The sequence below is a fragment of the Acinonyx jubatus genome, chromosome D2, assembly GCF_027475565.1.
Source record: "Acinonyx jubatus isolate Ajub_Pintada_27869175 chromosome D2, VMU_Ajub_asm_v1.0, whole genome shotgun sequence".
Classification (NCBI taxonomy): Eukaryota; Metazoa; Chordata; class Mammalia; order Carnivora; family Felidae; genus Acinonyx; species Acinonyx jubatus.
The window spans coordinates 84,991,798-85,018,911 of NC_069393.1; the positions used below are offsets into that span (position 1 = coordinate 84,991,798).

Sequence of the window (27,114 nt, forward strand, 5' to 3'; positions counted from 1 at the left end):
CACCGGGTGCCAGACCGGAGGCGGGGGGAGGGCGGGGGAAGGCGGGGGCCGGGCCGGGCCGGCGCGGGGGCGGGGGGCGGGGAGCGGCCCCGGGGCAGGGGTCCTGAGCTCCGGCCCGCACGTCCTCTGGGCGGGCGCTCGCGGCCGCGGGCCCCAGCGGAGGGCGCAGCCGGCCCTGCCCCGTCCCGGGGGTCCCGCAATGCGCTTCCTCGCCGGCTCCCAGGCGCCCGGCCCCGGCTCCCCCCGACCCACCCCCCGCGCCCCGTCGGCGGGCGGGGGGTGCCCCGCGCGCCCCACCCCCCGCCGCCCCGGCCCGCTCGCGGTGGCCGCCCCGAGCGGAGCTTTGTGACGTCAGGCGGCCGGCGGGCGGCGTCACGCGCGGGCTGACCCGGCGGCGGCGGCGGCGGCGGCGGCGGCGGGGCGGGGGCGGGGGCCGGGGCCGGGACGCGGCGCGGGAGCATGGAGCCTCGGGCCGGCTGCCGGCTGCCGGTGCGGGTGGAGCAGGTCGTCAACGGCGCGCTGCTGGTCACCGTGAGCTGCGGCGAGCGCAGCTTCGCCGGGATCCTGCTGGACTGCACGAAAAAGTGAGCGGGGGCGGGGGCGCCCCCCTCCCCCCACCCCCGGCGGCCGGGGCGGGGTGGGGGTGGGGGTGGGGGCCCGGACCGGCTCCGGGGCGGGGCAGGCTCGGCGCCGGCGCCCGCTTTCGGTTTCCATCCCCCCACCCCCCACCCCCGGCCCGGGGCTTCGGGGCGCGCGAGCGCGGCCGCCCCTCGGGGGGCCCAGAGCGCCTCTCAAAGTCGTCGCGACTTGCGGGGCGGGAGCGGCGGTGGGCGCCCGGGGGGGGGGGGGGGAGTCCCCGCGCCGCCGCCGCGTGCCGGCGGCTCCCGAACTCCGCACGTCTGCCATAATTAACGCACTTTTCTTTGTTCAGACGCACTGTTGAATTCGGCTGTTTTCAGAATTGTCGGTTGGGGGGCGGCGGGGGAGCGGGTTCAGATGCGCGCCTGCCCTGACCTGCCCTGCCCTGCCCTGCCAGTCGCTCACAAGTGGGGGCGTCCTGTCTATCGCCCTGGGTCCCCCCAGACTCCCAGGAGCGACTCGGGGCTGAGGCTTGGACTGATGGCAAGCAGTTGCGTCCAGCGGTGGGATTTAACCCACGCAGCGCGGCCTGGGGCGCAGGGGCCCCGGGCAGTGTGGGAGCGAGAAGGTGCCCGTGGAGGTGCGGAGCGGGGGCGGGGGGCGGGGGGCGGTGGCTGCAGGAGCCCTGCTTTCCGGGGTGGAAGGGGGTCCCTGGGCGGGCCTGGGGGCACCTGAGACGCACCTGTGCGCCCGCTGCAGGGACTCGGAGGCAGGAAGAGTCTCCTGGATACAGTGTCACATGGTAGTGAGCTGTCGCGCAGATAAATGATTAGGCATTAATCAGGCACTAATGTCTTGGCGCTCCTGCTGGGCCTTATCTCCAAGCTGAGAGCAGTAAATGGCTCCCCTTGTGGAGGCCCAACTTTTTCCCTCCGTGGAGCCCAGATCTTGCAGTAGCGGGGACGTGGCAGGAAGACCATCACTCTTCAACAGTTACCCTGCTGGCATCATCTCTTTATTAGACGTGCCAGAAGCCATTTATGCACCAGTCATGTGATTTAACATATGGCCTCCCGGGTGACTGTCGCCCCGCTCCGCCCTGGCTACCACAGAGAGTGCTTGGCGGGACCCGGTGGGGGTGGGGGGCGCCGGCTGCAACATAGCCACCTGGAGGCTGCCAAGCCTGTACCCCCCCCCCCCCCCCCCCGGTGGCCAAGGTCTCCTGCCCCTGATGGCCATCACTTCCTCTCTCGGGCAGGACTGCCAGCTCGGTCCGTCCCTGCTCCCCTGTCTGTGCGGGGGCTGTACTCAGGCTTTGTCTGCACAGCTCTGCCTGGCCTTTCCTCCCTGGAGAGGGGCACTTGCAGCAGAGGCTTCCCCCCCCCTCGCTTTCTGGGCTCCCCAGTTCAGCACAAGGGAGGCTGTGGGCCCCTCGGCTTGTGGGTGGCAATGTTTGCCGCGATGGCAGCCTCACCCTCCTTCCTCTCTGCCTCCAACTGGGCTCCCCTCCCCGAGGCTGTGGCTAACCTGGTGTGGAGATCAACAGCCCCCCTCACTCCCCTCCCAACCACCCCCCTCATAGAAGCCAGCGGGCCGTGCTGGGATCCCCAGTGTGGGAACTGGCAGCAGCACGCTGGTGGGCGTCAGCCCTGCCACGGCCACGTTCAGCTGTAACCAGAGTGGCCCAGAACCGAGGCCTCAGTGGGTGCAGCTCTTCTCAGCGCTGGCTCTTTCCGATTGGCATTGATCCCTCCTCTTTGTGGGGAGTCCCGAGACCCCCTGCGGCCCCCCAGCACCTCCAGCCCTCCAGGGCGTGGTCCCGAAACTGCCCACCCTCGTCTCCCCTCCTCTTGCCACTTCTGGTTTCACCCTGCCTTCTGCTCTCTGCCCGTGATGTTAAGGACTCAGCACTCCTGTTTGCAGCCTGGTCATCAGGTGGGGTCTCTTGGCAGCCCGGGCGGGGTGTTGTGGACCGTGGTGTCTGGCCTTGGGCTGCCGTGTCCGTGGCACCAATCCGCCTTCCCTGGGGCCGGTTTCTCCTCCTCGGTGGCTGCTGCCCCTCCCTGACGTGTGACAGTGGCAGGGCCGGTCAGTGGAGGCCCCACCCTGGGTGGTGGCGCTGGCCGGCCGGGAACAACAGCTGGGACCTCCGATTGCACACAGCCGCCCACCTCTGGGAGCCCGCGGGTCCCAGAGCAGTGGGGTCGTCCTAGGTCTGTCGAGGGCAGCGAGGCCGCAGCTGTCGGTGTGCCCGTGGTGCGCGGCCAGGCACGTGCCAGTGACTGTCATCGTCAGCAGCCTCCAGCGTCTGTGTGCGGGCCTGGGGTGGGGGGTGGGGGGCCGGGAGCCTGAGTCTCCCGCAGGGGTGGAGCAGTCCCAGGGGAGGGGTCCCTCGTGCAGCCCCCATTTCCCGTCCCAGAGCGGGGCCCATGAGCAGTGTCACTCTCCGGGCATTTGGGAAGTGGCATCCCCTCCCTTGGCCCTCTGAGAGGCAGATTCCCGTCCCCAAATGTGCACAGGAGGACGAGAGCTCACAGAGGCCCCCGAGATCTCAGCAGGTGTGTGGAGCTGCTGGGGCTGGTGCCCAGCTTCCTCCCACCCGAGCCTTGAACCTGCTGCCAGGTTGCTTTGTGCTCTGAAGGAAGGTCCTCCACTGCTGAGGGCCTGCCCTCTCGTGCCTTCACCTGCATTCATTGACTCCCTACTGTGTACCTGGGCTGAGTCCCAGGAAGACTGTACGTGGACCCTCCAGCTTCCCTGTGAGGCTGTGCTTTCTCCTGGTGGAGTAAGGGTGCAGATGGCCCAGGCCTGCCCCGAGTCTTTGGGCTGGGGTGCCGGGCGGGTATGGGCATTGTTTTGTGGGTGGTTTGGGGGTACCCTGGGGTTGAGGTCCCCCAACCGGGGTGGCCCTGGCTGAGGCATGGCCCCAGGACAGCAGAGACCCGAGTGGTAAAGGAGAGGTCTCGAGAGTAACGGGAGCCCCGACGACCAGCTGCCCCATCGGGCCTGATGGCAAACCCCAGGCCCCCAGCCCTCATCCCCGAACTGGTGTTTTTCAAACTTCCCCAGTTGTGAGTCACCCAGGGCACCATTACCGTGCAAGATTCCTGGGCCTTTGTGACCCACACCCCACCCTGGGAGGTTGGGACTCCGGCCAGTCAGGAATCCCAGCAGGCCTGTCCCCGGGCAGGAGAGCACCCCTGTTCCATCCCAGGCGTAGCCCCTGGTCCAGGAGGGAGGCTTGGCCACTGGTGACCGGTCCTGGGATGGTTCACTGGGCAAAGATGGACGCCTGGTCCGGGCCCTGCTGAGCACGTCCTCCTTGCCTTCAGGGGCCAGAAGGGCCGGGAGCAAGGTGCCCTGTGTGTCATGGGGTGGCAGGGTCTGCGGCTGGCCGGCAGCTGCACCCAGGGGACCTGGCCAGCGTGGAGGTGGTGAGGGGGTGTGGACTGCGGGAGCCCTCAGATGGCTTAGACAAGGGTGCGGTCAGCTGAGCTTTACTGGGATGATGCTGGTGGTCTGGGACTCGGGGGGCCAGATGTGACAGCCTTGCCCCAAGGCTTGTCCCCGAGACCCTGGGTCTACCCATGGGGGCGGGGCGGCCTCCCATTAGACAAGGGTCACTCTGGTGTCCAGGCTGTGACTTCCCCTGCCAACCTGTTTTTCACAAGTCCCTGAGCAGAAGTGGACCCAGAGGCCTCCACACCCTAGAGGCCTGGCAAGGCCACCCTACCTTCCCTGTGCCAGCCTGCTCCTGACCCTCCCTCGGGGCTAGGCCCTGCAACTCCCTGTGTGCAGGGCTGCAGAGGAGACAGACTGCTGCATGTGTCCTAAACCAATGTGTAGAGTCGTGGGGGGAGGGGGGAGGGAGGTGGGGGGCAGGAGCCTGGCCGCAGGGTTGGCCTCACCATCGGGACTCAGGCCTGTCCTGGGGCTGCAGGCTCCTCGGATGGACCCCTGGGGTGTTTCTGTTCCAGAAGCCACGTTTTCTCACCTCTCTACCGGACACCGGGGTAGCCTCTCCCTGTGCGAGGTTGAGGAAGGAAAGTCCAGGGCAAACGTGGACCTGGCTGGGGTCGGAGGCCGCTGTCAGGTTCCACAGATGCTTGGATCCCGAGTCCGTAGAGCGGAGAGGCCGCAGGGGAGGCCGGGAGCTCTGGCAGGCGGCCGGGCCGTCTCCTCCTGGCCACGGGCCAGCTCGGGCCCGGCTGCTCTGGGGGTTTGCTGAGCTGGTTGCATGGGTGAGACCTCAGGGAGGGCGGGTGAGCCGAGGCCCGGCCGCTGGTGTTTTGCCAAGGACTGCAGGCTAGGCTGCTTCTCTCTGGGCCCGGTGTCCATGCCAGATGGCCGTGCCTTCGTCTCGGCAGAGTGGGGACACTCGGGGGAAAAGCTGCTTTGCTTTTGGGTCTCACCCCCATCAGAGTCTCCTGGGCTCCTCACCTCGGTGTCCCCCACCTTTCCTTTGCCCTTCCCCCAGCTCCCCGAGGACGCTGTGCTGAGGTTTCGTTTGGGGGTCCCCAGTTTCCTGCATGGAGACCTTGGTCAGTCCAGCCCTCCAGGCCCCAGCTCTGCACTGTGAGTCACCCCAGTCCCAGGGCCCCTCCTCACACACATCTACCCCATCCTTGGGTAGGCAACCGGTGGGTCCAGCAAGGACAGCAAAGGGCAGGACAGCGGGGCTCCTGGGCCGCCCAGCCCTCTCACCTGCTGAGGCCCTGCGGTGCCACCTGGGGGGGCACTGCCAGGCTGGCCGGGGCCACCATCCCTGGGCACATGCCAATGTCAGCACAGCCTGGCCTCACCGAGGGGCTGGGCCCCGTAGGCAAACCACAGGCTGTGGTGTTGCCACGTCTCGTGCCCTCCGGTCCAGTTGAGGTCACCCCGCTGGAGACAGGGTGCTGAGATCCTTCGAGAACGGCTTGTGTCTCTGTGCTTGGAGGCAGTGGAGCTGAGACGTGAGCCCAGACCGCTACTGTCACCAGACCCGCCAGGTGCCCTGGCCTCCCTCAGCCGCCTCGCCACCGCCATCGGCGAACCAGGCAGGGGGACGGTGTGGACCTCACGGGGCTGGCGCGGGGCTTGGCGCCCAGGCGCCTGCTGCCCAGGGAGCGAGCCCCTCACTGGCTGCTGTTTACCCGCCGGCAGCTGTGGGTGTGGCCGAGGCTGGAAGGAAGCGGCCGCCTGCGGAGTCACGGGGCGCGGGGTCAGCCGGCCCGAGTGCCGATCCACAAGGCCGCAGCTGACATCTGGGAGCCCGCCGCACCCCCGAGGCTGTGGTCCCCACGCAGGGCAGGTGCAGGCGTGTTGCCTGGGCTCTGGGTCCTCTGTGATGCTGTGTCTGACCTCCCAAGGCAGGGAGGGGTCACTCAGGAGCCATAGAGCACGTGCACCGGTCTCTGTGACTGTCGTAAACACGCAGGGACTTCTGAGGGGTGTGTCATAAACGGTGAGGGGGGCAACCTCCCTGGAGCACAGCTTCGGGGCCTCGGGGGTAGGGCGACAACCCCCTCTCCGCCCCAGCTGTCCCCAGCCTGCCCCCCCACTCCCGGCGGGGGGAGGTGGCCAAAGGCGCTGTCAGCCCACAGGGTCCCGCAGAGGAGGCTTCTGGAGGGAAGACGGGTTCCGGGTGAGGGAAAGGGGGGTTGCTCTTGGGGTGCCCCGGATCCCGGCTGGCAGGAGGGGTTCTGCACCCCCACAGGCAGGCTGGTAGGGGCACAGGCGTGGGACAGGGTGGGGCAGAGGGAAGGAGAGCCTGGGGGGATGTGGGCTGGTTCCGAGTGGGGTGACGGCAGAGAAGCTTGGGAGGGGAGTGGGGAATGTGGATGAATCCCCACGGTCTCGTCACGGTCTGAGTGCCTGTAAAGGGGGGCAGGAAGTGGGCTTTGGGGGGCCTTGGGAACAGCCCTCCAGTTCCCAGGGGTGTGGATCCTGTCTGCTGTGTGGCCTCTCCTGGTCTGTGGGACCCCTTGGTCTGTAGACGTGCCTACAGGTTTCCCTCTCAGGTTCTGGAACCTTCACTGTGGCCCTTATTTCGTACCCACAGGTGGCAGTTGGGTGCCCACTTAGCATAGGGGCTGGTCTCCCCGGTGATCTTCTGGCCATCCTGGAGTTCCCACTGGGGCTAAGGCTGTCCCCTTGAGGGGCCCCTTGGGGGCTTTTTGCGCGTCTTGATGTCACCCTCTGTCAGGTCACCACGGCTGCGGAGGGTGGGGACCTCCTGCCTTCCCCGTTCTCCTTGCCAACACCCCATTCATTTGAGGCCTCTACATGGGCGCCATAGGTTCCATGGAGGGGATCCCAGCACCCCTAACAGCAAGAGGCAGTGAGCACGCTGGCCCAGAAGCTCAGGGTGAATGTGTGTGCACGTGTGTGTGTGTGTGTGTGTGTGTGTGTGTGTATGTCTTGGTGTGAGTACATGTGTTTAGCGCTCAGAGTTTTTGCTTTGTTCTCAATGTTCTATGTTCTATGAGGCTTATTGAAAGGGAAGAACCAGGTGCTGATTCCGGTGTGGGGTCCAGTCCCCACGCTGATGCCTGAGGACTCAGGGTGAGGTTTGGTGACAGGCCTGCTGGCCACAACTGTGGGTGGGGTGGGGGCAGCTTTGGGCCGGGCCTTGTCTCCCACACCTGGACCCCAGCAGACTTCCCCGAGAGGGCTGCACAGTAGCTATTTTGGGCCTGGCGCCTGTCCTCTGTCCTGGCTACTCAGCAGTGCTGGTGGGGAGCAGGGAGCAGGAAGGCAGCCAAAGGTAGTCCGAGCACCAGCACGAGCATGCGTGGCTGGGCGTCAGTAAACCCTGACTTACAGAAACTGGAGGTGGCTCTTGGGGCTGTGAGGTCCGTGTGCCCGGTGCCGGGGTGCGGAACCCTTTTTCCCGGTGAGGACACGACCCCGGGGCCCCCGTTCCCCAGGAGTCCCGGCCCATCCTAGTGTGCGAGTCCTCTAGTGCAGGTGGCCAGCACTGGGGAGCAGACTCTGGTATCGCTGTTGGTCAGCAGGGATGCGTGGCCTGTGGCTGCAGGGGCCGCAGCACATGTGGTCCAGGGGGATGGCCTGGCCGTCCCGGGCCACTGGGCACATGAAGAGCCACATGCCCAGCAGAGGACGGAGATGGGTGGCGGGGCTCACCGTGGCTGCTCCCCCCTCCCCCAGAGCAGAATCCCACCTCGGAGGGAGCCGGGTGTCCCCCTGTGGCCCGTGGCTGGGTGCTCCCTCCCAGGCTGGCCTTACGGCTCCCCCCACCGCTCTCCCTTGCTCACAGTTACAGGTTACAGTTCGGCTGTCTGGCCACACAGAGGGCAGGAGCAGTCTCCCTGGGGCCCGTGGCCACGGTCCTGTGTCTGTGGACTCTCTGGTCATGAGGAGATGAATGTGAACCCCCTGCCCCCACACACGAAGACTTTAGTGTCAGGGGATGGCTGCACGTAGACAAGAGCTTGATAAGAAAGGAAAACCGTGGTTTCCGGGCTTTTGCCACGACCTTGAATGGAAACGGGGCAGTGTTCACACGGTGGGTGTGCCGCCATATTTGTTAACTCATCGACCTCGAGACCGAGGACCTTGGGGGGGCGATGTCCCCGTGGGTCACTGCGCCTGGGCCAGTCCCGCAGCCCTCTGCAGCCGGCTCCCATGTGGCCTGTGCCCGCTCCCGGCCGGTCCGCAGCACTCGGGGGCCAAGCTGGAGGCGGTGATTTCCCGCGCGGTGGGCCCTCTTAGCTGGCCTTGATCCTTCTGGAGAACAGCAAACGGAGAAACCATTTGGAAAGAGAAAAGGCAGAAGCGTTCATTTGCTGTTTCTACTGCACTTAGGTTCGTAGTGGACAGTGAGCACCGAAGTGCCGTGTTTCCCTTAACTTGGCGGAAGAAGTCTGTTTTTGTGCGTAAAAAGTAACAGGTTTCGGCAAAAGGGGCTCGCAGGTGACGTCACATTTGTTTAGAAGTTACGCATACCTACGCGGCCTTGTTTTTCACTGTTTGGAACAGTGAGTGTCTTCCTGCTGCACCGGGTGTTGCTGGCGAGTTAGTACGGCCTCCCGACATTCCCGGCGCGGGGTCCGGGGGGATGGAGCACTGACCACTGACTTCAACAGCGAAACACCCCAAGGTGCCCAGACGTCTGAATGGAGGCTGCCTGGCCCGACGCTTCCCGGGGAGAGGGCAGGCCTGTGGCTGCGGAGCCCTGTGGGTGCCGCTGTGCCATTGGCCTTGGCCGTGCGTCCTCGTGGGAGGGGTCCTCCTGCCCTCTCGCGTTCCCTTCCCATGGGTCTCGTGGCCCTGTCGACACTGCCTGGCACACTCTCCTTCCTGGAGCTGGAGGGCCTGTGGGAGGGCCTGGGGGTGCCCGGCAGGAGGGGTGGTCCTTCCAGGCTACGGTGGCCAGGGGTGGTGTGGGTGTCACCCTCACCCGAGGGCCGTGGAGACAGCTGAGACCGACTCAGCATTTGGGAGGGAGCCATCTCACTCCCAGACCCAAAGCTCTGGTTCGGTGGCTGACTTCTGTCCTCTCTGGGCTGTGGAGGCCATTGCTGCCCCCACACACGGCCGGCGCCTGGGACCCGGCTCCCTGAGCCCTGTAGGGACCATGCTTGGGGTCTTCCCTTGGGAGGAGGGAGAAGGTGGACAAGGCCCATGAAGAGCAGCTGGCCTGCTCAGGCCATGTCACAGAACCAGAGACCCTGTTCTCAGGCTCCCAGGGCGCCCTGGGAAGTCTCCATCTGCCCCCATTCCCCTTGTTACCGTGAAGCAAGGTGTGGACGTCGGGGCCCTGCGGACCCGAGAGCTGGCCGCCGTGCTGGTCACGAGACTTGGTGGAGCACGTGCCTCCCCTGAAATGTCCCACGTGGTGGACACGTGGGGGCGTGTGCCTCCCCAGGTGCTCCGGGCCCCACGGGCCGGGGCCCGGTGCAGCGGTGTCCTCCTGTCCTGACTCTCCCCTTCTGTCTCCCCTCTGCCAGGTCCGGCCTGTTTGGCCTGCCCCTGTCGGCCCCGCTGCCCCAGCCCGAGGACCCCCCAGTCAACGGCTGCCACGGCCCGGCCCCCGCGGAGCAAGACGGAGAGGCAATGCAGCTGGGGACAGTCCCTCCACCGCCTCCCGACGGGGACCAGCCCCCCGAGACTGCAGACCCCAAGCCACCGCTCGTGCCCCCGTTCCCGCCATATTTCGAAGGCGCCCCCTTCCCTCCCCCGCTCTGGCTAAGAAGCACCTACCGGCAGTGGGTGCCGCAGCCGCCCCCCCGGACCATCAAGAGGACACGCCGGCGTCTGTCCCGCAACCGTGACCCGGGTCGGCTGGCCCTGAGCCCCATCCGCCTGCGGCCGCGCCAAGTACTCTGTGAGAAGTGCAAGAGCACGCTGAGCCCCCCCGAGGCCAGCCCCGGCCCCCCGGGTGCCCCGAGGCCGCGCAGGAGGGTGGGCAGCGGCCCTGGCTTTGACAGCGAGCCCCGCAAGCCGGAGGACCCGGCCGGCGGTGGTGACCCCGCGGCCACCACGAGGAGGAGCAAGAGGGAGAAGCGAGAGGAGGACAAGGCCCGGGTGCCACGGAGCCCGGCCATCAAGATCTCCTACAGCACGCCCCAGGGCACGGGTGAGGTCGTGGAGATCCCCTCCCGCGTGCACGGGTCCCTCGAGCCCTTCTGCCCCTCCCAGGCCCTGCACGGTGGCGGCCAGGACCCCAGCGGGCCCAGCGCCTCCATCCCCAAGCTGAAGCTGACGCGCCCCGGGCCCCCTGGCGCCGGCCTGCCGCCCCCCAAGATCCGCCTGAAGCCCCACCGCCCGGGGGCCGGGGAGCGGGAGCCCGTCTACAGAGCCGAGCTGGTGGAGGCGCTCAACGGCCACGGGCGAGGCCCCCGGGCCAGCTCACCCCCTCTCCTGGGCCACGGCTCCGCGGGCCGTGGGCCGGTGGACTCGTCTTCCGGAAGTTCTGGTGAGGATGATGACTTCAAGCGGTGTCCCCAGGGCAAACCCCAGCAGGACGGCCTGGCGTTCCTTGCCGCCTGCCCTAGGAGGGGGACGGACTGTGCCGGCGAATCTGTGTGGAGCAGCGACAGCCTGGACGAGTCCAAATCGTGCAGCTCGGAAGTGCCGTCACCGGACACGTGTGACCTGTCCGGCGACGGTGCATCTGTGAGGTCCTCGTCCGGGGCCGCGAGGCAGACGGTCCCGCCCCTGACAGTCAGGCTGCACACACAGAGCGTCTCCAAGTGCGTGACTGAGGACGGAAGGACCGTGGCCGTGGGGGACATCGTGTGGGGTAAGGTTCATGGTTTTCCTTGGTGGCCAGCGCGTGTCCTTGACATCAGTCTTAGCCAGAAGGAGGACGGGGAGCCTTCCTGGCAAGAAGCCAAAGTCTCGTGGTTTGGTTCTCCGACTACGTCATTCTTGTCTACTTCAAAACTCTCCCCTTTCTCTGAGTTTTTCAAACTGAGATTTAACCGTAAGAAGAAGGGGATGTACCGGAAAGCCATAACGGAGGCCGCCAATGCCGCGCAGCCTGTGGCCCCGGAAATAAGGGAGGTCTTAACCCAGTTTGAGACGTAAGCCGCCCGACCAGGTGAGCGCGCAGGGCTGCTCCTGTGCCCCTCCCGCCGCTCTGCTGGGAAGCCTCCTCCCTCTGGCTGGCAGCTGGCAGAGAGGCCTGCTTAATGGCAGCGGCACCCTGCTTTGCGGTTCGCGGAAGAGAGGCTTTCCGAATCGAGTCGTGGGGGATCGTCAGCCACCGTGCGGAGAACAGGGCTGGTTGGTGTTTTGCGGCCATTTTTCCAAGTGCCGCGAAAGATCTCCGTCCCCTTTTATTTGCGTCCTGGAGAAGGCGCGGGTGTTGGGGGGGGGGGGGGAGCTTCCTCTTGGCCACTCACTCTGAGGGGTCACTCCCTCTTCTCTCCCCACGCTGGGGCCGCAGCCCCTCCCTCCTGTCCCCAGTGGGTCCTGACTTGGCCGGCTGCCCTCAGATGCCACTCGCGTGGCCTTAGCCCCCACCCCCCATTCCGGCGGGCGCGTGGTTCCCGGACCTGTGTCGGTCAGGTGCTCCGGGGTCTGTCCCTGGGCCGGTGTCCTGCCCTCTGTCTCCCCCCCCAGGAGAACTCTATAGGGCCTCCCACCCCAGGTCTCAGAAGGAGACCCCATGGGCCTGGGGTGTCACCAGGCAACATGTGGGGTGGTCACCATGTGGGGTGTCAGGAAACGGCCGAGGGGCAGAGGCTGCCCGCCGTGAACTTCCCGGGGGGCCCAGGATGCAGGGAGGGGCTGGGTGTGTTCCCATCGGAGGGTGTCGGCTCTGGGGCCTGAGCAGCGGGGTGTGTCCAGCGGTCACTGGCCCCCGTGGTGGCCCCCCAGTGCCCACTCCCCTCCCTGTCCTTCCCCACGGGAGGAGGCGGGTCCCGTGCAGGCTGCCTGCATTGGACCCGAGGGCGTGTGGTGGGGCCCCCCTGTGGAGGTCAGGCCATGTCCCTCTTCCGGGCCCCTTAGCTTAAGGCCCAGGCCCACAGAAGCAGAGAGCAGGGAGGCGGGTGTCAGAGGAGCACTCCTCCACCCCAGGGGGGCCTCTGCCTCAGTTTCTGTGACCTCTAGCTGACCTTGTCCGGTCTGGTCCACCTGCCTGTCTGCCTGTCTGGTGCCAGTTTCCCAGCTCGGGCCTTCGGGCCTCAGCTGGGCCGGCCGACGTGTGATTGGGAAGGGGTGGGTGGGGCACCTGGCGTGGTCCCTCACTGCTGCGCCACGTGTCTGGGGGGGGTCCTAGGATTGAGGAAGCAATGGTGAGGGGTGCGCCTGGGCAGGGTCACAGCCAGGACTCCCGAAGCCTTGTCCCCACCCTTTCCTCCACCTACTTCCTGCATCGAGCCTGGTCACTGCCCCTGAAAGACTCCCAGGGGTCCAGACACAAACCTGTCCTCCCCCGAAGTAGGCACAGCCCTGTGACCTCCGGGTCTTTGTGATGGGGCGTGGGCGCCCTGTGTGTCGGGGGGGAGTCTGGAGAAAGGTCAGGTGCTCTGGGCATCTCCCCGCTCTGGGTGTGTCCTGTGGGCCCCGGGACCGTCTGTGCCCTCTGCTGCCCCCTTACCCGACCTCTCTGCTCACCAGGCCCCTCCTGCCTTTGGCCTGGTCTGGGGCCAGGGTGGAAGCTGGGCACCTCCCCCACTCGCCGTGGGCCCGTGCTGTCAGCGAGGATGTGGTGAGCAGTCAGTCCTCGAAACTGACCTTCAGATCCCCGGTCACAGTGGGCAGTTCCTAGGGACGTGAGCCCACCACGGTGGGGGGGGGGGGCATGGGGGGCATGGGGGGGGTGGCAGTGTGGCCTGGTGGGCAGGGAGCCCCTGGCTGGGGTGGTTCAGGGCTGGCTCTGTTTACCAGGAAGCAGAGGGAAGAATCTTGCCAGACAGGTTTGCCTGCTGTAGGGGCCCCGTGCCCACAGCCTCCCCACTCCCTTCCCCCTCCCTCCCAGCCTCCCTCTCCTCTCTGTATTTCTCTCCCTCTCTCTGTTTCTGTCTCTGAGCATCTCTCTGTCTCTGTCCCTCTGGCTTCGGGGACTGTGCCCATGCTGTCCCCAGCGGTGCGTGGGGCTCTGGGAGCGAGGGATGCTGGCTCTTGTCGGCACCAAAGCACAAAGTGGTCTTGCCCGAGTGACTCTTCAGTTTTGTTGTATGAGGATGGAAGGCTGCCGTGAGGTCCACGCCAGGCAGGAGGCTAATGGTGCTGGTGAGCGGGAGTCTCCCGTCCACAAGATTGCTTTCGAGTGTCAGTGGTGCTGTTTGGGCACCAGGCCCTCTGTTCCTCCAGCGGGAAGCCGGGAACTGCCTTCGCCTCGCACGGGAGCGGCACGGTCCCTGGCACCTGGGCACGCCTGGGAGGAGGCCGGCACGGTCCTGCCGCTGGGGCAGGGGTCGCTGGGGACGGTTGTCCTTCAGCCACATCCGCTGGCTGCCGAGGCCCAGCCCGACTGGCCCTGCTACCACCCCCTGAGGCACTTGCCCAGAGCCCCTCGGCCCCGGGGGAGAATCTGTGCTGCTGACCAGTGCTCGTCAGTAGGAAAGCAGCACACATCGTGGGGGCAGCTCCCTCCCGGGGCCACCTGGTCCCGAGACTCCTCCGTCCCACTTTGCAGGGCGGCAGGAGGCTCAGCTGAGAGGGGGGTGTCCACAGGGACATTCTGGAGAAGCCCCGAGCCATCCTGGGACTCGGTGGCCGGGGCACCGGTGAGAGCCCAGCCCGGGGCGGGCTCCGGCGACAGGGCACAGTGGTCCTCAGCAAGCACTGACCTCCAGGGACAGACATGGGGCCACCTCGCAGGGCCCTGGCTGCTCGCTTGCTGCTCTGGCCCCGAAGGCTGGCATCTCTGAGCTTCATTTTCCTCATCTGTCTCGGAGTGACCGTAGCACCTGCCACGTGGGCCGGGTGGTGAGGGAAGGGTGCCCGGCGGGTCTGGTAATGACCTGTTGGCCATCGCCTTTCTGGCCCCTCCCACATTCCCTCCCCCAGGTTGCCACAGGCTGCATCCCTAGGGTGGGGACGGGGTTGTGCTCCTGGCTGGATGGGGCGGGTGTCCCCCTCCTGACTGTGACGCTCCAGGGGCTCCCGGGGTCACAGGGCGAGGCCTTTTGGGAGCTGACTGGTCAGGCCTGGCCTGCAGGCAGGCAGCGGTGCCTGACAGGTGAGGGTAACTGCTCCCGAGGGTGGCATCCCGCCCACGGAGGGCCGAGTGCCCCTCCAGATGGGGGTCAGAGGGTGCACAGCGTCAAGGAGGGCCTCCCTTGTGAGTCACGTTCCCCAGACTTGTGCGTAATCACGTGCAGGAAGGTGCTGAGAAGGGGCAAGGGCCCCACGGCAGAGTGTCTGGTGAGGAAGCTGACCTGGACTAGGTATCCGGGGAGGCTGCCTGGAAGAGGCGACATATGGCTGAGAACGGAACGGTGAGCTGATCATGAGCTAATAGGGCGAGTGCCTGTGGCCTTTGGCGGAAGGAATCGCGCACTTTCCAGGGTGGGGCAGGAGGCACACAGCTTGGGGAGGCCAGCGCTGCAGCCTTGTCCTGAGAGCAGAGGGTGCCTTGGGGGCATGTGAGGCAGAGGGGTGAATGGCCCCATTCGGACTGGAAAGACCCCTGGCTGTGGGGTCAGGGGTGGGGAGGTGGACAGGAGGGGAGGGGACAGAGCAGGGAGCAGGGATCTGAGGCCGGAAGAGACCAGCCAGGGATGCTGGTTGTCGGCTCCCGGAACTTGGGGACCACGGTGGCCAGTGTCTGAGTGCCCGAGTCTCGGCTGGCAGGCCAGCACTCAGAGCAATGTTGGACCTGGGGTCATGGATCCGTGGAATGATCTAGGCCCCACGGGATGGCTGCTGGAGAGGAGGAAGCTTTGGTGCAGCGGAGAGGCAGAGCAAGGTTACGGGGTGTGAGGCCTGGCAAGGGCCCAGAGATGGGGACTGGGCAGGGAGGTGGATGGCACAGATGGGATGGGGCCTCGTCCAGCCTGCTGGCCCCACACGGGGAGAGGGTCGACGGTCATTAGGAGCGTGCCCCGCGGGGCCCAGAGCTATGGGGACAGGAGACCTGGGTCCCAGGGGCCCTGAGAGCACCCTCTGTGCAGCACTCGGAGCCCAGGGACCCTACTGGGCAGAGCCGGGTGGGGGACGGGCTGTTGGCAGTGTTCCGCTGAGGCGTGGGCCAGGCTCTGCGGTACCTGCAGGGGGTGGGGGGGCAGAATGCCGCGCGCGGGCCCCTCCCTGCCTCTCGGGCCAGTGGGACACTCCCAGGCTGCATGTGAGCTGGAGGGGCCCCAGCGCGCCCCTTTCTGCCTGAGCCGCCAGGGTGTCGGAAGGCAGGGAGCTTTCCGAGGTCACAGAGCAGCCCCCTCGAGGGGCCAGGAACTGGGTTCCTGCTTCACTGAGCGAACGGCGTCTGGAGGGTTAGCTGCAGCCACGGTCCCGAACGACCACATGCGGGGCCACCGGACAGAACAGAAATTTATTCTCCTGGGTCTGGAGGCCAGAACCCCAAACTGCAGGCGTCTGCAAGGCTGTGCTCCCTCCGGAGGCCCCAGGGGAGGATCCTTCCAGCTCCCGGGGGCTCCCAGAGTCCCTGGGCTTGTGGGAGACGCTCCTCAGTGTCCAGTCTCTCTCTGCCCCCCTCCTGCAAGGACCCCAGGGCGGCCGTGCGAGAAAGCCAGCATTTCCTCATCAGAGCCCTTAATGTGGTCACACCGCAGCACCTTCCCTGCAGAGGGTGACAGTCCCCTTCCAGGGGTGGGGCCTGAAGTCCTCGGGGCCCCAGTTGCCCAGTGTCCCTCTCATCTGGTCAGCAGATGTTAGGGGCCTGTGTGTCCACCCAGCTTGGGTCCCCCAGCCTCGTCCTTGACAGGCTAGCTGGGCTCAGGGACGGGTCAGCGGGTGGTGAAGGGGACTGGAGCCTGACGGGGTTGTGTGGTGCTGTTCCGGAAGGATCCACCGCCCCCCCCCCCAGGGAGGCTGTGCCTGTGGGCGGTGGGTCCTTCAGGCTGGAAGTACATGTGCTGCGTGCTGGGCCGGCTGGGGCAGAAGCATCCGGACCCCGTGTCCAGGGTTTCACTTTCCTTGTCTGTCGTGCCTTCGAGAGCAGGGTGCTTGAGCTGCGAGCCCCAAACCGACCTTTCTCTTTTCCCAGCTGTAAATAAAAAGGTGCTTCTACGTCTGGAGATGGGTTTTCAGCTGACTTCCTGCACTGCTTTCAGGGAACTCAGGTTCTCCGCGAAGGTTATAATTATTTTGTTCCCGGAGGAAACTAAGGCCTGTAATTCTGAGAATTCTGAGCTTGCTGTGGGCGCGCAGGCCCTGTCTGACCTCCCCCCTGCCGGGGCCGTCCTCGCCGCTCCTTCTGCTTCTTCTGGGCAGTGCCCTGAGTGCCAGGTGGCCAGGCAGGGTGCAGGTAGGCGGGGCGGGAGCAGGGGCAAGGCTGTGCTGGGAGACTCACGTGTTTGCAGCAGGTACCTGGAGCAAGGGGGCTTCTCCTGACTTCGGGGAGGGGCTGCCTGTACCCCCAGGGAGAGCACGCATCACCCTGGATGTCATTGCTTCTGTGCCCCTGCCCCCCCCCCCCCACACCTGCTCTGAATATTCACCCCTGGCTCCACGCAGCTTCAGCACCCCTGGACCCGGCACCTGCCCTGAGGTCAGAGGTCTAGGGGTGCACGGGGAAGGGCCCACATTCTGCACACCTGTGCCGTGGGACTCGAGCAGCACCGCCTCCACCAGGGCCCCATCTTCTTCAGAATCACTGTCCAGGTCTTTCCTTAGCAACCTTCAGTGACACCCTGGGCATCCCGTAACCTTTGGATGCAGTCTTGCAGGACAGGTCGGCTCCCAGCACTCTGCAGAGTGCCCAGGGAGCTGTCACAGCACACAACTTCGTGGGACATACTCACTCCCATCAATCCGTGCAATGATTGCCCTTTCGGGGCTTCTGTCACTCTGTCCCCAAGGGCTATCCCGGGAGGTTAGCTCAGTGGCTCCCAAGCCGTGGCCATGCTTTGTACACAACCCAGGATTCCGGCTTGTTTCCTGCCCACACCTGGGGCTGGCCGTTCCCCAAGGGGTCCTGGGTCCTCTCGAGGGAGGGGCAGTTGGTGATCCCTCCCCCGTGGTTTCCAAGCAGACCTAGGAATACCTTTAGAAGAGAAATTGACTTTGGAACTGATTTTTCTTTTCTTTTTCTTAAATTTTAATGTTTATTTTTGAGAGAGGGAGAGACAGACAGACCACGAGTGGGGAAGGGACAGAGAGAGAGGGAGACACAGAATCCACAGCAGGCTCCAGGCTCTGAGCTGTCAGCACAGAGCCCGACGCAGGGCTCGAACTCATGAACTGTGAGGTCGTGACCTGAGCTGAAGTTGGACGCTCAACCGACTGAGCCACCCAGGCGCCCCACCACTGATTTTTCTAATCCAGAATTTTTACTTCTTGGTTGTTTGGTTTGCATTTCTGTTCTCTTATGCAGAAAATCTTGCTTGTTAATGAAATTCACATGGAGTTGACTTTTGAACAACGCGGGCTTGACCTGCACAGGTCCACTTGTACACGGACTTTTTTCCGATTAATACACAGCAGTAGCGTGAATGTTTGTAAATGTAAAATTTTCTCTTTCTTCGGTTTTCTTAATATAACGTTTGCTTTCCTCTGGCCGGCTTTGTTGTAAGAATACAGCATATAATACATACAAAATATGTGTTAACTATGTTGTTGGCAAGGCTTTCAATTAACAATAGTTTTGGGGGGAGTCAAAGTTTCACATGGATTTTTGACTGTGCTGGGGTGAGTGCTCCCAATCCCTATTTAGGGGTCAATGGTATTAATTTTCTATGTAAAAGTTAATGTGTATATACAATAAGTCAAATATTAAATATATGTAAACCATATATTTGGCATGTAATATATCAGCTGTGTAATATATGTGGAATACTGCTACTGGGTGATTAGTGGGGATACTCCAAGGTTTCCTTAAGGATCTTAGTGTCCTTGGGGTGGGGGCTATGTGTCAAGTTCCTCTTTCCAAGTCATCGAGACAGTTTCTTTCTCTGTGGTTGTTACGACCTACGGTTAGGGTCATTTATTTCATTTTACGTTCCATTTGTAGATATTCCTGTGTGTTTTGTAATTCCGTGCTCATGGACGTGACAAGGGTCCCACGTCAAATCGGTGCAACCAGTCCCATCTGGAGACGTCTGGCTCTGCCCTGGCGCCCCCAGTGTTGGCTGATCTTCCTGAGTTTGCGACATAAGCGGGCACAGATATGGAGCCCCCTCTCCCCGCTTGGGCGTAAGCAGCGTCCACACCCCCCAGGTGCCCCACTGCGCCTCCGACCTGCACCAACCAGATGCTGGTGGCCGTGGGCAGAGACCATGTCCCTATCCTGGCAGAGTCCCGGGCCCACCGGCACCCTTGCGCCTTTCTAAGCCACGTCAAGATGGGGTGTGGGCGGGGGGTGTGAGCACGTAACCAGGCAGGAAGGTCCTTCAGGCCTCGGGGGATCTGAGACTATGACTGGACCCAGTAGTGGGAGTGCAGGTGTAGGGCAGACAGGTCCCCGAGAACCCCCCAGGTTCTCCCCACGCCCTGCCCCTGGCACCGTGTGGCAAAGCCACAGCGGCTGCCTCGCGCCATGCCTGCTGGTCGTTGCCTCTTGCTCAAGGCTGTTGGTCCCCCTCTTGGAGAAGCTCTCCCAGAGCCCCCTGTGCACAGCTGTGCCTGACAGTCCCCCAGCTCGGCATGGTCACCCTGCACCCTTATTTCCATCAGGGCCCCTTTGACAAGCCACCCCTCCATTCTGTGCTGCCCTGTGTGGGCTCCCCCTCAGGTAAGTAAGTTCTTGTGAGTTCAGACCCTCGCAGCAGGGGCCTGCGGCACCGGGGAACGGGACTGTGGCACCCCATCCCACACCTGGGGATGCTGGCTCGCGGGAGGCACAGAGCCGGGGTTCACCCCCAGCCGGGCCCCCCACTGCACAGCCAGCACCCTCGGCCCCGCCTAGGCCTTGGGGAGAACTGGTTGCCTGATGTGCCCACCAGCCCGCAGCACCCCGGGCAAGAGAAGGTGCTTCCCAGCTGGAGGGGTAGCTGGAGTGGGGGAAGCCGCCCGGGAAGAGGATCTGGGGCAGGTGGGCAGGTTGGCATCTGCCCCGGGGCATCTCTGGAATAAGAACCCTGAGCTGGAGGCTCCCACGTCCACGTGGACAGATCACGTGTAGCCCGGGCTCTCCTGGGGATTCTGGACACCTCGACCTCAGCCCCGGGCCCTCCCCGGACAGAGGGGGAGCACTGGGAGCGGGGCGCCTGGGCCTCCGGACCAGAGGGTTCAGGCCACGCATCAACTTCCAAATATCCGGGGGAAACTCCTTCAAACCGCAGTGGTGCAGCCCTCCATCCTGGAGGAGCCGGCATTTCTGATACCCGCATTCCTGGGAGTCGTCCACTTCCGGTGGGCGTGACTGACCCTGATTCTGAAGGCCTCCTGCCAGCGTGTCTGAATTTCCCAGAGGAAATAGCACTTCAGTGGCCTTGGGATCCCCACACCTGGGCCGGGGTCTCTGTGGTGCTGCAGGAACCATGGGGACCAAGCAGGTGGCTTTGGGCCCAGTTCTGTAGAGGAGGGTGCACGGGGGCCACAGCCAAGGCCACACGGGTCTCCGCAGTGTTGAGGGGGTGGCCGCGCTTGGCCAAGAGCCAAGGCCAAATGGCAGAGCTGTGTCTGTGTGTGTGTGTGTGTGTGTGTGTGTGTGTGTGTGGCCCATGGAAGGCTGTGTGCTGTGGGGCTCTTGGGGCTGGAGCGGGGTCACAGACCCAGGACGTGAGCTTAGGTGGCCACTGTGTGGCAGGCACTTCTGAGGGACTGGGCCGTGGGGGGGGGGGGAGGGGTTGGTGGGGGTCCGCATGGGGGCGTTCTGCACACACCATCAGGACGGTGGACATCCGCGATGCCCGGCCAGCGGCTGCCTCTCTTGCTTTGTTTTGTGACGCCTGGTGGTTCCCCCTTCTGCGTGTGGCTGTTGGCTGATATCACCGTGTTCAGAAGGCTTGTGGTTTGGGGAGACGGGCCTTCTTAGTTCTGGTCTTACGTGTTGGGAGTGGCAGCTCTGGTCGCTGTCACGGGACGTGGGACGCTGCCCAGCACCTGCCATGCTGCCCACCCTCCGCCCACACAGCCCAGGCCCTGTAGGGGGAGGGGAGCCCTCCTGGTCACCCCCATCTTCTCGACAAGCCCCAGCTGTGGACCCAGTCACTAGGGCGCCAGCGACTCGGGCAGGCAGAGCGGCCTCGGCTGACCTTAACCATGGGGCCCGTGCTGGTGACCTCGGGGCCCCATGGGGGACACTCCTGATGGGGGACAAGCTCCTGGGAGGTCAGCCCGGACCAGTGAGGGGCAGACAGGGGGGAAGGGGGGAGGGGCTGTCCGGGCACTTGCGTGGTGGAGGTGGAGGCAGGGCCCTGCCCAGAGACCCTGGAGCCTGGGGTGGGGGTGAGGGGAGGCGGGGCAGCCGCGCTGGGCATTGGGTGTCTTCCTGCCTAGGAAGCCCCGGGAAGAACGAACTTTTCTGTGCGGCTGTGGCCGCCCAGCCAGTGTAATGATCTCGCCTTTCCCATTGTTCCCCACATTTTCCAGGGGGGGCGGGTGGGAGGTACAGCAGGGGCTGGGGTGCTCTGGGGGGTCCCCCAGAACATCCCTGCATGACAAGGGACGGGTTCTGGGCCTGTTGGGCTGGGAGGAAGGAAGTGACCCAGCAGGGGTCCTGCGCATTCTGAGGGGGGTTTCCTGGCTGCTGGGTACGAGGAGGGTGCAGGGGGCTCCCCCTTCTTCCCCAGATTTCTCAAAACACCTGCTCTTCCCATGGAGCCCGGCCAAGCTGGAGCGGCGGTGGGCGAGGGCACTAGGACAGACCCGTGACCACCCTGTTTGTCTTGTCGGGAGGGGGCTTCCTTGAAGGCTCCGTGTGGTGCACGAGACAGAAAGGGGCAAAGGGCAAAAGGGGCGGGCTGGCCGCCGCCTCTGGAGCCTGTGGTGCGTTTTTCTAACGAGGATCAGGGCTGATGGATGTTTAACGACATCTCCAAAGGTCGTGCTGCTGACGGAGAGGGGCTTGGGCAGGTTTAATTATCTCCCGGGGTGGTGTGGTTCTCGCAGCGAAGCGTGCTTGCCTTTGATGTGAGCCCCCAAAGCATTCAACGGAAAGGGGCGGCCCGTGCGCCGATTCCCGGGTGGTGCTGACCCCTCGGCCCCCAGCAGCTCCCGCTGTGACCGGCCATGACCTCCCCGGAGCCCCCATGCCCCTCCTCACCGTGTCTGCTGGGCCACTCAGCAACCTGATCATGGAGGTGTGGCTGCCCAAACCCCTGTCCGGGGTGGGCTGTTGGTCCCCTGTGCGGATGCCTGCAGAGGAGCTCAGCCTGGGTGGTCACAGCTGCTTCCCGGGCAGGGACAGATGAAAAGGCAGAAAGAAAACGGTTCTTCGGGGAACGGGTTTGTGCAACAGGCCGCGATCTGGCCAGTGTTTCTCCCTAAGGGACTGTTCATCTTGTTTGGGATCTGCGTGCTCAACGGTGCAGGACCTGGGACCCCACCTCGTCTGCCCAGAGCGCGCAGCGGCTGTGGGGGGGGGGGGGTGGGCAGAGCCCCATCCAGCTCCCGCATCCATGGAGAGTGGCTGTCACCCTCGTCCAGCTTCCCTGAGACACCCCCCAGGCAGAGCTCACTGGGATCAGCACGCTTTCCCGTGACACAGTGACTTTGAGTCATGTTCTTCTGAGAGACATTTTCTTGGGGACCCTGAATCAGGGCCTCTCCCTGGCCAGGGAAGGGACTGCCACCCCAGGTCAGAAACCCCTGCCCCTTGAGTGTATGTTGCTCAGGCCTCCTCCCTGACGGGCCAGGGAACTGTGGAGCCCTCTGGAGCAGCCTTCCTTACAGGGAGTGTGGTCGGGGCCGGGGTTGGGTGTTCAGGCCTGGACTTGGGGGGAGACTGTTTCCAGCAGAGGGCCTGGCATCTCGGGGCACCTCGCTCCTGGGGCTCAGCCTGACGTCTGTCCAGCTGCACTGTGGTGGAGTCTACGACCAGGGAGGCCTAGGGCCCCGTGGGGTCCCCTTCTCAGGCCTTTTAGAGTCAGGGCTCCCCCTTGGGGACACCTCGATTCCAAGTGTCTGTCCTCCAGAACAGAGAGGGGGTGACTGTAGTTTGGAGTCACCTGGCCTGGGGTGCTTTGTTCTGGGCACCCTGGGATGTGGGTTTGCATCCTGGCCTCGAGGCTTAGGTGAGTGACCTTGGACAGGGTCGGGAGCCTGAGCCCCTGTCTACAAGGCAGGGGTGGTGATGGCCCCTCAGCCCTAAGCACCAGGGCCGTGGTCATCTCCACCCTCACACCCCCCATCCCCTCTCTGCACCCACCGCCCCTCCTGCCCCCCGGGGGCTGCTGGCCACCCCCAGAGCCCTGTGTCAGGGCCAACGCGGCTCTGGTTTGCTGCAGCCACTGAGAGAGCTTCTCTCCCGGTCACCGGAATCCGGCCATTTTGGACAGAGGAGGAAGGGCCGTCCCCTGCCCCCCGCCCAGCCGGGCCACTCACGGGTGGGATTGTTGCTGTCAGCCCTTCTGCCCCAGGGTCTTTCCTGGGCCCCTCGGGAACCTGACGCCGGGTTGGGACCTGGACGGTCAGTGCGCCTGAGCCTCGGTGATGTCGCAGGGAGGGGCCCCCAACCACGGACACCTGCCACAAGGGCAGCAGCCTTGTGTTGGAAGGTCTGGGAGGTCAGTGTCTTGTCCCCTCCACCCAGCCCCCGACCTGGGGCCAGCCGCATCCTCCGGGGGGGTGAGGGGGGTTTGCTTTGGGCTTAAGCTCCTCCCAGCCACCTGCTTGCACCACCTCTGTGCCCCTCGAGGGCATGGGCGGGTCCTGGGGCCTCCAGGCCAGCCCCCCAGGGCCGGTGTGGTGTGGACGGGGCTGACCTGGGCACATGTGTCCACACGCGCGTGCGCACGCACACACACACACACAGTCATTTGGCTGAGTCCAGATTCAGTGCTGGTGTTGGACGTCGCAGCCCATCCGTGCAGATACCCGTGAGTAAATTTCATTTTTGTTCAGCTCTATTCTCTGCAGAGTTGAATTTGCCTCATTCTTTGGCTGCTTAGTTTTTATGTTCTTCTCACTTATTTGTCCCCAGCTAAGAGAGATCAAATCCGTCAGGGCCTTCAGACGGCGACGATCACTGTGTGATGTGTGAACAGGCTTTGCCACCACACGCGGGCCTAACGTGTCGCGGCTTTGGTGTTTCTTATGATTGTGTGTGCTCCTGGGCCATGGCGCCGGCCGGGGCTGGGGTGTCTGTGCGGCCCCTCCACTGCCACGATACGTCGGGTGCCCTGAGCTGTGTGTCTGTCTCTGTTTCTCTCTCTTTCTCCCCCCGCCTTTCTTTCTCTGTCTCTGTCTCTGTCTCTCTCTCCCCCTCCCCCCCCATCTCTCTCACACACACGCAGGGCCTCTCTGCGTGGCGGCCGAGCCTTCTCCCAACGTGGCGGTCTCAGGGCAATCTGGGCCTTGTCGCGGCATCTCCATCTGGGGGTCTGAGGCAGGACCGGGGCAGCATCATTTCTGCTTGTTTGGTCCGAGCGCATCGAGGGGGGGCGGGTGGGGGAGCCCGGCCCCTCCTGGTGGGAGAGCAGCCGCCTGCGCCCTGTGGGCTCTCCTGGCCGGGCCGGACTGTCTCCTGTCTGCTGGACGCCAGCTCCCCTCGCCCTCCAGGACCTCCTGTGACCGTGTGGCCCTGCAGACCTGCCACGTGTCCCTCCACCCCCCTGACTAAAGTGCAGAGAACACGTTGCCCCCGGTCTCCAGACTCGGGCCAGCTCCCGTCTGGCAGGCGTGGCTGCTGTCCCCGTGTGGGGCCGGGAGCCGGGGCTGAGGTGCCCGTCCATCCCTGCGGCCGGGCCTGCTCAGGGAGACCTGGGAAAGGTTTTCTTATTCAAGGGTCTGTCCCCTCAGCCCCAGGGGGCTCCCCCACACCAAGAGGGCGTGTCCCTCCAGAGGGTGTAGGTCACACATTCTGACGGTGACACACTGGGGTCCCTCTGAGCTGTGAGCCCCCAGCCATGTGCACAACCATTTTAGCTCCCCAGTCCCCCTGGCCACGAGGGGCCAGAAGGATCTAGTGTCTCATGGGGAGCCCCGTGGTCTGGGCTCTTGAGCCGTCAAGTGTCCTGCACCTTTTTCTGGGAAATCCTGGGGCCCTGGGAGGTGGGATGGACACGAGTGGGACAGGGGCCACCCAGGAGGTTCAGCGGGCACAATGTGGCACCAGGGAGGCGAGATTCCTGGGGTGGTGAGGGCCAGTGGGAGCTGGGGGGTCCTTGAGGGTCCCTGGCGAGACAGAGCCTGAGCGGGTGCTCTGGACTGGTGGTCGGACCCCCAAGGGGCCTGTCCCCCAGCACTTGACCCCGAGGTAACCTCTTTCCCTCTCTGCTTCCCTCAAGGTCACCGACGGTGAGGGCATGGCTGTTCTCCTGGACCTTCTGACTTTGGGGGTGCCCTCCGCATCACCTGTTCCGTCTGAGGGGCCCCGTGTGCCTTCTGGCCAGCTGCCTGCAGAAATGCGCCAGGCCCACGGTGGCCAGCCTGCTGGGGGTCCCCAGAGGGGAGCAGGTGTGTGTGGGGAGGAGGACAGCCCCCAGGAGCACCGCGGCTCCTCCCCGCTGAACATCCTTATCCCCCGACTCAGGCTTTAGCTCCTGTGGTTTGTGAAGTTCCAGGAGCCCACGACACCCTTCCTGCTGCTGCCTCGCCCACTGGGGCACCTAGCAGGGGCGAGGCCTGCCACCCCGCGTCCAGGTCCTGGGCCAGGCCCCCTCAGGCCCGCAGGCTTCCAGAAACCAGCTTGCACGTGTGGGGCGCTTCCTCCCCAAGCCCTCGGCACGGGGTCTCTGTGCACTTGAGAACCCGGAACCTGCCCGGCCTCCCCCATGATCCTCCCAAAGCTGGGCGCCTGTGGGCACCCTGGCGGTGAGGGCCTGAGGAGGGGAGCCACTCTGGGAATGCGGGAGACTTCCAAAGGAAAACAGCTTGGCCTGTTGTTTGTAGGAGCTGCTCCTGTCTCCTTTCTGTCACTTTAAAGACCAAAAAGAAAAAGAAAGAAACAGAAAACGAGTTCTGCTCCTTCTTTATTTAAGCACGAAAGAGAACGAAGGGAGGTCTGTGTCGAAGCCGCGCCGGGCGCAGCGTTTCCGTGGTCCTGTGTGTCGCGTGCGGGTGGCCCCTGGAGGGACGCCCACCGTGTGTGAAGGTGGCAGCTTTGAGAAGCAGGTGGCCCGTGCCACATTCCCTCCCCGCCTGCCCTGGGCGCGTGGCCCTCCGGGCCTCCCTGCGGCTCCCCCAGGTGGGGCAGACAGGATGGTTTTGTTCTCCCTCCCTGTTGCCTCCTGGTTTCCTGGCTGGCTCTCCGGAGCCGAGGGACATTCCAGAAGGGACGGTGACGGCTCCGCCTGGTCCTGGTTTTACTGGAACATTTTGAGGGCCCCACCAGGACTCTCGGGGCCAGGCTGGGGCGTGTGTGTGTGTGTGGGGGGGCACTTCAAGAGCTCCCCAGGACAGAAGAGCGTGAGACTCTCCTCCCCCCTGGTTCCTGTGGTTCTGGGCTTGACTCTGGGCGGCAGAGGGTGCGGGACACAGCAGAGCCAGAACCTCACCAGAATAGACCCTCAGGAGGAGCTGTGCTGGCCCCCAGGGTCCACAGCTGGAAGACTCGCCAGTCCGCCAGGCCAGGGCGAGCTTTGGAGGAAGGAGGGGCCGTGCTCTCTTCCCCTCCCCTCCTGTCCTGCTCCGTGGGCCCTGCGCTCACAGCTGCCCTAAGGCCATCCCCCCGGTCTGGTGCCAGGGGCTGCCATGCCCACTCTGAGGGGAGAAGCGGCTTCTGTACGGTGCCGCCTGGATTTGGGGACAGCACCAAGGCAGAGAGAGGGCGTTCTTGGAAAGCTAGGCATGGCTCCTTGGAGAAGCACATCACAAACGGAGACGAGGACTCAGGGCCCCGGAGCCGGACAGCCACAGGCAGACCACTAAGCGCCCGGCCAGGGCTCCCAGCCCCATGCTCCCAGGTCACAGCAGCAGGAACAGCCCCCAGGCCCAGGCATGAGGATGGCCACCGGGGTGTGGGGGTTTGCGTCCAGGCGTCCCATCCCAACCACCATCGCAGGAGACAGAGACCGGCCCTGCCCCAGAGCTGTCCCTGGGCTGTCCTGGGTCAGTGCCCTCCTCCCAGCTGGGATGCCTGGCCCCAAGATAGCTCTCAGACTGTGGCTCCCCGGTCCCTTAGCAGCCCTGTCTCCGGGTGGATGCCACCTAGTCCTGCTCAGGGCCCTCTCCTGCCATTGGCTTGGGGTCCCCTCACATGACCAGCAGCCCGCTGGCTCAGCGCCCCTCAGGCAGCCCTTGCTGAAGCCCCCAGGCCCGTCCGGCAGGAGGGTCTGGATGAGAGCCAGCCTCCGCTCCCCCTTCACACCCCCACCCAGCTGGGGTGCACTGGCCCCTGGGCATGCAGGGACAGACAGCGCTTCTAATTAAAAGGGAAGGTAGCTTTTTTTTTTTTTTTTAAGTCTTTGTGACTGTTTCTTTAAGCAGCAAATTAATCATGTTTTCTTGTCAGTTTGATTTCATGGTACCCACGGCAAGCCTGTCCATGATAGTCCGTCATTCTTCCCAAGAACTGGGAGGCAGGGCCCACACCCAGCGCTGGCCCCGAACCTGGGTAGGTGGCTGGTCCCTGGGGACATCCGGGTACCCTGGTGACTCAGGTGCTCTGCTCCTTCCCTCCACCCGCCCCCACTGTGACCCTGATGGATGGGGCCAGCACAAGGGCAGCAGGAAGTAGTGGGCTTGGGGTGGGGGGTGGGGGTGGGGAGAGGTGCTGGGTGCTGGTTGGGAAAATGGAGGAGGAAGGCTCATGCCAGCTTGGAAGGGGCTGGGGAGGAGGTCCTCTCGACAGAGGGACCCCCCCCCCCCCACCTTGAGCATGGCCCTGGCAGGAGGGGCCAGCTTGCTCAG

The 27,114-nt window shown here is 64.6% G+C and overlaps 1 protein-coding gene across 4 annotated transcripts; it reads left to right on the forward strand.

Annotated features, from left to right (window-relative positions):
- Positions 1 to 393: 393 nt before the first annotated feature.
- PWWP2B (PWWP domain containing 2B) lies at positions 394 to 25,219 on the forward strand. Of its 4 annotated transcripts, XR_008291973.1 has the most exons (4): positions 394 to 584; positions 9,534 to 11,128; positions 24,552 to 24,720; positions 24,797 to 25,219. XR_008291973.1 is itself a non-coding variant. In XM_053206804.1 (3 exons), the coding sequence occupies exons 1-2, from the start codon at positions 460 to 462 to the stop codon at positions 11,113 to 11,115; spliced, it is 1,707 nt and encodes a 568-aa protein (XP_053062779.1). In that variant the 5' UTR covers positions 394 to 459; the 3' UTR covers positions 11,116 to 11,128; positions 24,552 to 25,219. The 4 variants fall into 4 exon arrangements, 2 of the variants coding, with proteins under 2 accessions (XP_053062779.1, XP_053062780.1); XR_008291972.1 differs by having other exon boundaries at positions 9,534 to 11,313; positions 24,552 to 25,219; XM_053206804.1 differs by having other exon boundaries at positions 24,552 to 25,219.
- The last annotated feature ends 1,895 nt before the right edge of the window (positions 25,220 to 27,114 follow it).